Source organism: Apteryx mantelli, chromosome 4 (genome assembly GCF_036417845.1).
Source record: "Apteryx mantelli isolate bAptMan1 chromosome 4, bAptMan1.hap1, whole genome shotgun sequence".
Taxonomy (NCBI): domain Eukaryota; kingdom Metazoa; phylum Chordata; class Aves; order Apterygiformes; family Apterygidae; genus Apteryx; species Apteryx mantelli.
Window position 1 is genome coordinate 20,055,008 of NC_089981.1, and position 13,050 is coordinate 20,068,057.

General features: G+C 49.3%; 1 protein-coding gene across 1 annotated transcript; it reads right to left on the reverse strand.

Moving 5' to 3' along the window:
• Positions 1–4,285: 4,285 nt before the first annotated feature.
• Positions 4,286–5,221, reverse strand: LOC136991860 (olfactory receptor 5J3-like). Its single transcript, XM_067295319.1, has one exon. The coding sequence runs from the start codon at positions 5,219–5,221 to the stop codon at positions 4,286–4,288; it is 936 nt and encodes a 311-aa protein (XP_067151420.1).
• Positions 5,222–13,050: the final 7,829 nt, after the last annotated feature.

Sequence of the window (13,050 nt, forward strand, 5' to 3'; positions counted from 1 at the left end):
CTGGAACAGTCAAAGCCCCTAGGATAGATGAGGCCTTTAGCAGCTATGTACAAAGACAAACGCAAAATTATTTCATACACGGTAAGGCAGAAAAGGGGGAGCACAGCCAGAGCTAGACACGAGTCTCTCCTCGACCAACCCAGGCTCCCACAATACCTAAAGGACTTCTCAAGTTTTTATTTGATTTTCTATGGAGTGAAAAACAGGCAAAGATTAAACATCCGATTAGTAAAAGCCAACAAATGCATATGAACTGTACGTGTAGTGAGAACCAGAGATGCCTTATTCTTTAAGGAGACCAAATGAGAGGCCTTGTCCACCAGCAGGCAGAGGGAAGAGTTGAAGCTTGACCCACTGGAAGCCCCTCGGCTGGCCTGAACTCCAAGCTCTCATCACCTAGGCTACGCTAGGCTAGGTTAAATCTATTTCTGCCACAAATGACACTGCTCTGCTTCCCAAAACAAGCAGCTCACTCTGGGGGCCAGCCAGCCAGCCTTCCAGGAGTCATCAGCTTAACAAGCCCTTCTGGGCATTAGGAAGAAAGTCCCTAATGACCCTGAAACCTTCTTGGAGAGCTCATACTCACCTTACCTCATTCTTCCTAACAAGCCACTGCGGGACAACCTCAGAGAGACTATCAAGAAGGAAACTTTCTTCTTTGTTAATGGCAACAAGCACTTCTAAAGCTGTTTGGTTTGTCACAACTACCTCGGCCCTGAAGCCTGTGGTTAGGGAGCTTACGGGTCAGTACGTTGGCCTATGCCTCCCCAGTCCTCCACTCCATTGGTACGGAGGTTGCACCAGAGGTCCAAGTCCATGCAGCTTGCCACCAGCAGCTGAGAAGGCAGCTTCCCCTGGCCACCAAGGGTTGGCAGAAGTCACTTAGCACCTTGCAGCAGGAGCTTGGGGCCTCACAGGGGCTGCAGCATGGAGAGCTAGAAAACTCAGCATGAAGGAGACCCCCAACACACTAGAAGCAAGCATCAGGGGCCAGTAATAGGGCCCATCAGCAGCCCCAGGCACCACAAGTGAAGAAGCAGGTCCGGAGTCCATCCAGGGCCTCCCATCAGGAGCAAAAGGAGACCAGGCAGGTCCAGAGAGCAGCCACAATGTATGTTCCAAGGGTCCATCTAGGAGGACAACTACCTACAGTGCAGGTCTGAGGTCCATCCAAGAGACAAGAGAGGAGCCAGTCGCGCCTACAATACATCTCAGAGAAGGGCTGAAACCCCTGGCCTGAGCTTAAAGGAGCTGCTAGTCCTAGTGAATTCAGCTATTCATGCAGGCCCACATCTTGGCAGCCTTCAGGGAGTCGCTAACCTCCCACCTCAGACTCAAAGGGGACATTAGCACCTGGTTTCTCTTAGAGAACTTCATGGCATTGCACCGTCTGCCTGAGTCACCAGACACTGTGTAGCCCCTTCAAGCTGGGTCATCAGGCCCTACCCAGATGGCAAGGTAGCACGTGTCCAGCTGAGGCACACGCTTGGTGCACGGGCAGCGCTGCCTGGGACAGGCGACATTCCCCTGTCCGCAAGGGCAGGGGCTGCCAGCGATGCCTCTGTCGGCCTCGGCATGGATGCAGGTGAGCCCTCAAGCTCTGCCGGGGTAATGGGGACCAGTTCCCCCAGCAGCTGCATGCGGAGGGCCCGCCAGCATTCAGGACACCCAGGTTGGCACCTGAGTCCAGAGTGATGCCTGCACCACCACAGCCAAGGGACGGAGAAGGAAAAGGGAAGTGGTGTGAGCCTTGCAGGGTGACAAACAACCGTCCCCTCAGTCTCTCTGCTGGACAATTTTAAAAAGCCTTGATTTCCTTGGTGGTGATATTTCCAGCTCTGTGTTCTGTAGCAGGGCTGTATGGCGCATGCTCCAGGACCACTCCGCAATGTGATCCAGAGCTAACCAGCGTGGGCATGGGGAGAGTCAAGAAACACAGAGCACAAGGCAGGGACCTGCACCCCAAGGGGCTCTCAAAGAAGCCACGCACAAGAAGGTGCTGGGCAGGAAGATGGCAAGTGAAAGTCAGCATACCTATAGAGAAAGCGGGGCACAGGAGGAAATAAAGATCATTAACTTCAGCTCAGAACCCCTTTTTTTGTACTCGGCCACGGTTTCATATCCCGTGCTGAGCGCAGGAAATGGAAAAAGTGCCTCTGGCCCTCAGTATAATCTAGAGAAGAAAACTTACTTTAAGGGAAGACTCAGAATATGAATTTGAAGGGCTCATTTAACGTGTTCTTTATACATACAGAAGAGTATAGTCTGTCCAAGGATATGAAGTTATACCTTTAATATCCTAGGAGGGTAGTGGTGGTCAACAAATCAGGTAGCACAACACTTCATGATTCAGCCTCAAACTATTCAGATATAGAAATGTAACATAAGTTTGTTCATCATTCACTGAGGTTTACATTTTCTCCCGACTTTTAAAATAGTCTTCATTGAACACTGTACATTCAAACTCCCGTTCACTCAGCATAGGCATTCTGGAAACGTGGTGAGACTGCTTGACAAAAATGGAAAATAGAAACAAATAGTTTTGGCTAACAGAAAAAGGAGATGGTGCGAAGCAGCTGAAAAAGCTTTGAGGGGAATTTCAACGTTCCTATACTTTAAGAGGGCCTGTGAGAAGACATTTCACTCATAAAGCCTGTGTTCCTGGAGGACTCTCTTTTATTTTTTCCTGCTCTTATAATCTCCTCCAATTCATTTCACCATTTTCTTCTCTTACTGCCCCTCTATCCTTTGGATTGACTATGTTACGCACTGTTCTCTGCTGTTGCCACACATGTGCGTACCTGCCAGCATGTGATGCCCTCTCCTCTCCCATCGGTGTTGTGACCTCCTGGTGCTATACTAGAAACACTATCATTGCAGATTACTGGGGAAGTGGTCAGTGTAGGTGTTCACTAGCATGGTCAAGGGGAATACAAATCTTCCTTAGTTGCTAGGATAATGAGTCTCTTCCTTTCAGCTCTGTCATTAAGAGCAGCACAAAGTCCAGCCAGAGGCCAGTCACTAGTGGTGTACCCTGGGGTAGACACTGGGGCCAATACTGTTTGACGACTTCATTAGTGACCTGGATGATGGGACCAAAGTCACTCTCAGCAAATCTGCAGATGGTGCAAAAGTGGGAGGAGTGGCTGATACAGCACACGGTTGTGCTGTTATTCAGAGGGGTCTTGACAGGCTGGAGAAAGGGGCAGAGAGGAAACTCATGAAGTTCAACAGAGGGAAGTTCACAGTCCTGCCTCTGGGGAGGGATAGCCCCATGCACCAGGACATGCTGGGGGCTGACCTGCTGGAGAGCAGCTCTGCAGAGAAGGACCTGGGAGTCCTGGTGGACAGCAAGTTGAGCATGAACCAGCAATGTGCTCTTGTGGCAAAGGCGGCCACCAGCCTCCCAGGCTGCATGAGGCAGAGCGTTGCCAGCAGGTCGAGGCAGGTGATCCTTCCCCTCCACTCAGCCCTGGTGAGGCCACACGTGGAGTGCTGTGTCCAGGTCTGGGCTCCCCAGTACAAGGGAGACATGGAGCTCCTGGAGCGAGTCCAGCAAAGGGCTGTGAAGGTGATTAAGGGACTGGAGCATCTTTGCTGTGAGGAGAGGCTGAGAGAGCTGGGACTGTTCAGCTTTGAGAGGAGAAAGCTCAAGGGGGATCTTATCAATGTATAGAAATACCTGATGGGGGGAGGTAGGGAAGGTGGAGCCAGACTCTTCTCGGTGGTGCGCAGTGAAAAGACAAAATGAAATACAGGCAATGCTATTTAAACATAAGAAAAAAGTTTTGATGGTGAGGGTGGTCAAACACTGGAACAGGGTGCCCAGAGAGGTTGTGGAGTCTGCATCCTTGCAGCTATTCAAAGCCCGACTGCACACAGTCCTGAGCAACCCACTGTAGCTGATCCTGCTCTAAGCAGAGGACTTGGACTAGACAGCTGCAGAGGTCCCTTCCAACCTTAACCCTTCTGTGATTTTGTGTGCAGATCCACAGCATCACCATCTCCAGCTCATAAACTCACTTTTTGCCGTTTTGCACAGTGGCAATATAACTATGAGAGTGTTGGGGACAGACTAACTGGACAAGAAGCTTGTTCTTCAGACAAGAAAGATGTAGCTATGTCAGTGGGCACAATCAGTCTGAGAGATGGCTAATTAATTCTCCAGTCCTAATCTATGAGGTTTCAAACAGTTTTGGAAGCAGCAGATCTCAGAAACATGCATGAAACATTCTCTTTCAAGAGAGGAAAAACAAAGGAAAACAATATAAAATGAGAATGCCTTTCAGAAGTACACTTTCCTCCTGATAATATTGATTGTGGCATGCTTCACCTCCTTGTTCCTCAGACTGTAAATCAAGGGATTCAGCATGGGGATTATAATGTTATAAAAGATGGATGCAAATTTCCTGCTCTCCATTGAGTTCATTGAACTGGGTTGCATGTAATTGAAAGCAGCAGATACGTAGAATATGGTGATGGCTGCTAGGTGGGAGGCACAGGTGGAGCAGGCTTTGCGCCTGCCTTCAGCAGAGCGCATCCTCACGATGGTCACTGCAATGTGGGTGTAAGAGGCGATGATGAGCGTGATGGTGGTGATCACGTTGAAGCCCACAAACACAATCATCACAACCTCATTGAGCCACGTGTCAGTGGAGGAGAGAACAAGCAATGGGGGCCCATCACAGTAGAAGTTATTGATGACGTGAGGGCCACAGAAGGAGAGCTGGAGCAAGCCACTCGTGTGTATGATGGCATTCAGCAGCCCTGCAAGGTAGGACCCGGCAACCAGGCACGTGCAGAGTCCAGGAGACATGACGACCCCGTAGAGCAGGGGGCTGCAGATGGCCACGTAGCGGTCATACGCCATGGCAGCCAGAAGGTAGATCTCAGCTGTGGCAAAAACAGCATAGAAGTATAACTGCATGAGGCAGCCAGCAAAAGAAATGGCTTCGTGTTTTTCTGAAAGGTCCAACAGCATTTTGGGGCTGATGGTGCAGGAATAGCAAATGTCTAAGAAGGACAAGTTACTGAGGAAAAAGTACATGGGGGTGTGGAGCTGGGGGCTGACCCTGACCAGCACGATGATGCCGAGGTTTCCCACTAGGGTCAGCATGTAGGTGCCCAGGAAGAGGGCAAAGAGGACGGGCTTCAGGTGTGGGTGCTCTGTGAGTCCTGCAAGGGTGAAGTGGGTCACCCTGGTGCAGTTCTCATCCGCCATCTGTACTGTCCTTAATCGCTGCAGAGACCTGGAAGGAAGAGGGTGAAAACAATTCTGGATGCAATTTCCACTTCAAAATATCAATGTGAAAAGATGACACTGCCTTTGAGGTTAAAGGGACAAGGAAAAAAGTAAAAGAACTGCTGATTATTCTCTTGCAGTGACAGTAACCTCTTTGGAAGAAGAAAAAAACGCAGCAGTTCTTAGAAATTCTTTTCCACAAGTATCCAGCAAAGAAAGCAGGGTGTCACAACCTGTTCTGTGACCCCTGATTCCCTTCCAGGCACAAATCCAGTATCTACATGCGCATTTTGGGGGGCTCATGAGATGTTTCATAAATATAATGATGACAGCTGGGGACCATGCACCCTTCTTCGTGTTTTCCTGTATTTTGATGCAGCAGCTACAGTGCCTAAGCAGATCCCTCTCAAGGCTCCAGGTAATACAAGGTCCTATCACAAAGCGGAAGGGTATCTTGGAACTTAAAGTTCTGGGGAAAGGTGGCTGTGCTTTCAGGGTGGAAACTGGCCTCTCTTTATCTCTCTACAGACTAGGCAGAGTCTTTCCTTCTGCTCTTGTTTCCTTCATTAGAAGTGAGATTCATTGGACTACCACACTATAGACAAGCTGGAGCCAAAGTGGCCCTCTGGCTTTCCTGGCAGTGTAGAGGATTGGCTCTTCTGACCTATCATGAACTATTTCTCTTAGATTAAGAAGACTTATCCTCTGAGGGTAGCTTGACTATGGGAGAGGTTTAAATGAAATGCTCAGGCTTTGAGGCTTGCTCCGTAGATGTCGAAAAGGTGACCAAGGCCAGCTGCCTCCCTGCACACCATCGTGCACGCCAAACAACTCCCTCAGCTAGACGCTTTCACTTTTAACCTTTTGATGCAAGACCTTTTGATAAAGCTTGCCAAGGTGGGTAAATCTTAAGGTAAATCTCCCCTTAATCATTTCCTTTCCAGTTCAGGGGTTTGGTCTCTTCTGCACAGCTGATGTGAAAGTGCTCAAGCAGACATCTAAAATATCTGTTGCTACATTAGAAGTCCAGCACCAACTGTCATTAAATAATATAGATGGGATGAAACATATCTAACTAGAAACTTCTGTGCTCAGTCAAGTGAGACTACTCTCAGCTTAATTACAGAAGGGCATACTACTTCTCTAGTAGCAGTAGTACCCTTCAAATGCCCTTTCAGAGTACTAAGGCATGCCTTAAGCTGTCATTTTCATAGGCTTTAGGAAGGATTTTCCAATGGGTGACAAAATGCCTACATGTTCCTCCAACGCAGGGCATGATACAATGCTTGCCTTACACTTCCACTAACCTCTTCATTGCAAAGCTCTCCCCTTACCTGAGGAGGTGCTTACTAAAATAAATTGGAGTCAGGCACTTCTGCAGGGCAATTCATCCCCTCCAAAGAAAGGTCTTAGCCATTTGGGGTAAATCATCACCTGTAGCTGCTCACTTCCTGCTTTTAAAGGGAAAGTAGACACCCGTGTAGAGCTAAACTTACAAAGGTTGGATGCCCAAGAGTCAGTGAAGATTCCTCACAGGACAGAGACCTGCACATAGGGCAAAGGAAGGAGTGATCTAGGATATCACTGAGTGCATATAACCATTGAAACAACAGTGCTGCTGAAGAATACCTAGTGAGAACGGGTGGCCTTCATCACAGAATCACAGACTGGTGGAGGTTGGAGGGGACCTCTGGAGATCATCTAGTCCAACGCCCCTTTTCAAGCAGGGTCACCTAGAGCACGTTGCACAGGATCGTGTATAGGCAGGTTTTGAATATCTCCAGAGAAGGAGACTCCACAACCTCTCTGGGCAACCTGTTCCAGGGCTCTGTCACCCTCACAGTGAAGAAGTTTTTTCTCACGGTCAGATGGAACTGTCTGTGTTTCAGTTTGTGCCCGTTGCCTCTTGTCCTGTCGCTGGGCACCGCTGAAAACAGTCTGGCCCCATCGTCTTGACACCCTCCCTTAAGATATTTGTATACCTTGATAAGATCCCCTCTCGGTCTTCTCTTCTCCAGGCTGAACAGGCCCAGCTCTTGCAGCCTTTTCTCCTAAGAAAGAAGCTCCAGTCCCCCCTAATGATCTTCGTAGGCCTTTGCTGGACTCTCTCCAGTAGTTCCATGTCTCTTGTACTGGGGAGCCCAGAAATGGACACAGTACTCCAGATGTTATACCACGTGAGCCTCAAGTGAAGGTCCTGAGAAAGATAAGGACAACTTAATTTGTGGGGGGGAGGAAACAGGAGGATGGAGCAGCCATGAGTGACAGAAAGCTACATTCTCTTTTGCACCTTCCTGCTGGGGTCCAGTATTGTCTGCACTGCCTACAGGAGCGCTGGTCATGGCCAGCTACCTGCAGCAGAGCTGCCGGCAAAGCCCCGTTTCACCATGCATCCCGGGGCTCTTGAGCCCAGCCAACTTTCTCCTGGGTGTCAGCAACATCCTGAGGAGGCCAAGGCAGAAGCTTTTCCTGGGCAGATGTGTCATTCCTTGCCTGACACAGCTACCTGCCCAAGCAAGTGGGGAGTATGGGCTCAAACTTTCTTTCTAGCAAGTTCCTCTCCGTTTCTCCCAAGCCCATCTGGACTTGTTTCCATAATGCAGGAACAATACAGATGTGAGGCGAGCTTGGACCTGACAACAGCCTGGGACCCACTCTTGAAACACCACCAGGACCTAGCAGAGCTGTGTCCAGGTGTGCCCTGGATGTCGGTGTGCTCTCTGCTTCCCGGTACTTTGTCCCCTGGACTCCGGGTAGCACTGGTGGGGAAGATGCTCTTCTACAGACGTGTCATCCCGTGGTGAAAAGTAAGTGTAACCAACCCAGGGATGGTTGTGTGTTTGGGTGAGGCAAGGGGGACCTGCTAGGTTTGGGGTATCCTGTCTCATCGGTCCCCCAAATCCCTTCTTGCACATTACAGTAGGCGTGCTTGTTCTCTCATTCATTTGTGCATCTCTCCTCCTGCAGCTCCTGGTGGGATGCAGTGAAGTATACCTGAGGAGTATGTTTGCATACTATGCCTTTTGTCAGTACATACTCTGTTTTTGAGATCCCCATGATTAAGGGAATGGTGCTCAGGGGCAGGCATTGACACCTGAACAGGCATTTCCAACAATTATGATCCAAAATCACCCCACCCACAGGACCTCATCCTCTTAACATACATTAGTCTTCCACAGTTTTCAGCAGAACCTGAAATCTCCAACTGTCATGCCTCTTACCTGGATACAGACAAACTGTAATGATTCAGACAAACTTTCAAAAGTGAATAGTAATGGTGAGGTATTTGGCCAGCATTCATTTTGAAAGCGTGTCACGGGCGAGGCAAGCTGACAAAGGTTCTGCCTTATTCTGGGACGTGGAAAAAATTAACTTTAGCACCTGACTTAAACACAGTGCTAAACTAAGAATCCCCCTTGGCTGTGTTGCTTGTCCACTATGACACTCTTCCTGCTTGTGAATTCTAGTGAGCAGCATAGGTCTAGTAAGGTTAATCCAACACCATGTGTAGAAGCATTATTCCATGTGCCCTGCCATTTCCCACCTCTTCTTTTGCATCTTTGCTGCATTCTTTATCAGTAGTTTCTTACCAAGATCCTTAATTTTCCTACCTCACATTGGCGCTCCTGCAGTTCTTCACAGTTCTCCTCCGTCCCAGTGAAACTACAGGCAGGTAGGATCATCAGCCAGGTGCTGACGGAGGATTTTGTCCAGGCACAAAGTTATCCAGTTCTTCTCAGAGACATATGAGGACAGTCAACACATCACCATCCAGCATCTCTTTGTCTCGGAAATTCACTCACGTTTGCTCCGTTCAGTGGTCTCCCCGAGCTACTGGCAGACCCCCACTCAGTGAGGACTGAGCGGAAGTCCAAATATAGGCTCTGTCGGTCTCTGTGAAACCAGAATGATGTCCCACTCATCCCATACTCATGGGATAAGTTATCAGAGGTTCTCCAGGGCACCTGGTAAACAGAGCGAGCTTCCCCTGAGGACCTGGGCTTGCATCATGCAGAGATTTCTCTCTGCAGCTAATGTTTTGGCAAATCCCCCAAACATATCAGAAATAATGCCTGCAGACGATAAGTCATTATACTGATGCACTTAACTTTGCAGGGAAGAACTAAACACGAGACAATGCATTTCTGTGGAAGGATGTAAATCAGAAGAACAACTTCTTCCTGTGTTTCTGGAGAAACACATACAAGTAACTTCTTACTGCTGGCTCAATTGAAGGAAATCTGTTCGTCTCTGTCATGGCCAGTCACGTTAAATTTACTTTTATTTGTGTAATATTTTTGCTTGAATTGAACATGCATCTGTTAAAGAAAAAGCATAGCAAAATACAGAAATCAATCTGCTACCATTCTCCCTTCTCCAGTTTGAAGACAACTTGCAGTTTCATATTGCCCTTTCTCATACGATTGTGCTGAGGGTTTTCCTCAGGTGAGGTGCCATATCAGCTTCTTTACTCAGTCTTTTCAAGGACTCAGGCTAGCTTTGGACACCTCTGCAGGACATATCACTCATCAGAAGCACCTGTTTCTCACTGTACAGGATTAAGGACACCTGGACAACAAGGCCAGACCTACAGAAACAACTTTTGAACACCTGCAGTTAGGCAGGTGAATCCCAACCAGGACACTCTTTTACCAAGTCTCTGAGCTCACATTCTTTGAGTTTACATTTGTTGTTACTAAGTCTTTCCTTCTGGGATTTACCTCCAACTCTGGAAGTAACACCTACCTCTGGGCTAGTTTACCTGAGGTTCCCTCTGCTCACAAGAAAAGGTGTCCAACCTAAAACATGCCATGTGCCACCATTAAGACATGTTCAGGAGCTGCTCTGCTGCACTCATGCCACTAGAGAGCAGTGGTGGTATTTTAAGGATGCTTGGAAAAACCCAGGATGTCTCATTCAACATGTTGCCTAGTTTAGCATTACTGTCTCCACATCACACACTATCCAGGGAGGCCTGCGCAAAGGTCCTGGCTCTTCGGCCCCTTCGTAGGTGATCACTGAATCAGACTAATCATGGACTCAGGTGGGAAGGGACCTCAGGAGGCCTCTAGTCCAACCTCCTCCTTAATGCAGGTTCAACACTGAACTCACATCACATTGCGCAGGGCCTTCTCCAGTCAAGGCTTGAAAAATCTCCAAGGATGGAGGCTGCACAGCCTTGCTGGACCCTCTTCCAGTGCCCAACTGTCCTCTGGGGTGAAAAACGGTCTTCTATCCAGTCAAACCTCCCCATTTTCGTTTATGACCACTGTCCCTCATCTCTCTGCTGTGTGCCTCAGCAGAGCCTGGCTTTGGCTTCTTGATAACCTGCGTGTAGGCACTGTGAGGCTGCTCTTAGGTCCTCCCAAGGCCTTCTGGTCTCCAGGCTAGTGTAAGTACTTTTCCCTCAGCTTCTTCTCACAAGTGGGGTGCCTCAGACCCCAACTGTCTTGGTGTCCCTGCTAGACTTGCTCGGGTTTGTTGACACCGTTCTTGCTGTGGGAGGCCAAACCTGGAGGGGGTACCCAAACATGGCCTAAGAAGTGCCAAGTAAAGGGGGATAAGCACAGCCCTCCACATCCTGGCTGTGCTCCTGTGCACGTGGCCCAGGATGCTCTAGGCTCCACTCGCTGCCAGGGCACACTGCTGGCTCAGGCTTGCCTGCCAGGACTGCAGGTCTCCCAGCAGAGATGCTCTCCAGCACACACCAGTCTGTCACAGGCACAGCACTTATCATTTGTCCCCGCTGAAGTTCATGAGGTTCCCGGTGGCCCATTCCCCCAGCCTGCCCAGGTCCCTCTGCACAGCCACCCTGCCCACAAGCATATCAACAAGACAAAGCTTCAGGAAGCAGCGAGGGCCAGCTGGGACCTCAGCACAGGCAGGACCCTCCCCATGGGGACACAGACCCACAGGCACAGACCCAGCAGGCAGAGCCTGGGGCTGGCAACAGGCTCCCTTGACAGCCCCAGGCACGGCAAGCAAGAAGCCAGGTCTGAGGTCCACCCAGAAGGCAGAGACCAGGCTGGAGACAAGCACACCTACAACATAGCTCAGGAAGAGACTGAAGGCCCTGGGCTGAGCTTAAATAGGGCTCCTGGGCCATGGACAGGGTGGTGTGAGTGGGGCTCCAGGTGAGGCTCCTCAGGGCTATTATGCCCCCTTGCTGCCCTCAGGGCACTAAAATGCACAGTGAATGCCATCCCAGGAGGGATAGAGAAGGCATTAAACAGAAACATTTTGACCAGTTCAGAAAGCAATGTTTTTTTCAGACGTGGAAATATACCATCTTGGCGCATACACTTGGACCTTTTCATCTGCATTATGAAAAGGCACCTTTCATTTAAAGATTGATCTTTATTTTAACTGGCTTAAGTAAATTGCAAACGAATAAACTTCATGCTGCGTCCAATAGAAATGCACTTTTCAGTGTTTCGTCTTGATTACACACACACACACACACACACACACACATATATATATACATATAAAGAGAGGCAAATGTATATGTGTACAAAAGGAAAGGAACCAAGCCCCCTAGCATTCTTCCCACTACCCTGAGGATAACCTAAGGCAGAACAGACACTGCAATCAAAACTGAGGTCGCTGGGACACTTGCAAAGCAGAGGTATTGGTCCAGCATCACAGAGTCCACCATTCCCCAGCAATGTGCTCCTCTATCACACAGAAATGAAAACAAGGTGATAATCATGTCCCCAAGCACAGTAAGCTTAACTGGAAGCATTTATTTATTTATTTTTCAAGATGCATAGTGCCAGGATAACTCTCTTCTCCCAGGGAGAGGATTTGGGACAAAAGAGGTTCCTCGTGGTCAGAGGACAGTGGGGCAAGCAGACCAAAAGGACTTTGGGTTTCCATGAGAAATTGCGCCAGTGAAAAGCTGAAGCTCAGGGTAGCTCTGCAGCTGCTTGGCCTAGCACAGATTTTCTACACTGTAAGTTGAGACTGATTGCAAACTCACAAGGAACAACATGAATAACCGCGAGCCTTGAGTTGGGACTGCCATCTTCCCCGCTCTCGCCTGGAAAGAGCACAGTGATGGACACCAAAGGCTCCAGTCCTGAAAGCTTTTCTCTGTAGGAGTGCAAAGATACCGATGTGGAACAAGCAAACTAGGTGGCTGGGGGAGTCGAGCCGCGCTGGGTGAGGGAGGGCTTGAACACACCTTTAGCGCCCATCACAGCAGTCTTGCAGGGCAAACGCCTTCTACCAGCCCGTGTCTCCACTCCAGGTAGATTTCACACCTTCTTGGAGTCCACAGATCTCTCAGGCTCTCCAGAGACCTTGGAAAGGCTTCCTCTTTTCCTGGAGCTTCAAGTCTGCTTCCCTGCCACCCCCCAGCCAGCTCCCCCTGAGCCAGCTGTCTCCCCAGTCCCTCCCAGAGCCAGCAGCCCCCCTTCCTTCCTCCAGAGCCTCTCCCCGGGCAGGCGGGCACCTCTCTCCCCAATATATGACCTTTTTCTAAACATCATTTATTGGTTCTGGACACCATCTGACAAGGAGACATTTTGACCACCCAGCACAGCATAGCTGATTTGAACTCTGCAGTAAGAAAGGAAGTGGCAAGCAACTAATGCCTGAATGGAGCTGGATTAGCTCCTGAAAAGAAGGATTTGCTAGAGCTGCTCACAGGCATTGCCCAAAAGCAATCGCCAGCCCCATGAGATCATCTCCTAGGACTACCAGGGCATGGCTACTGAGCTATCTAACTAACACTAGCCCCTCTGCTGGCTTTTTCTTTCTTCACTCAGGCTGGGAAGAAGGGATGGTAGAAAACTGCACAGAAG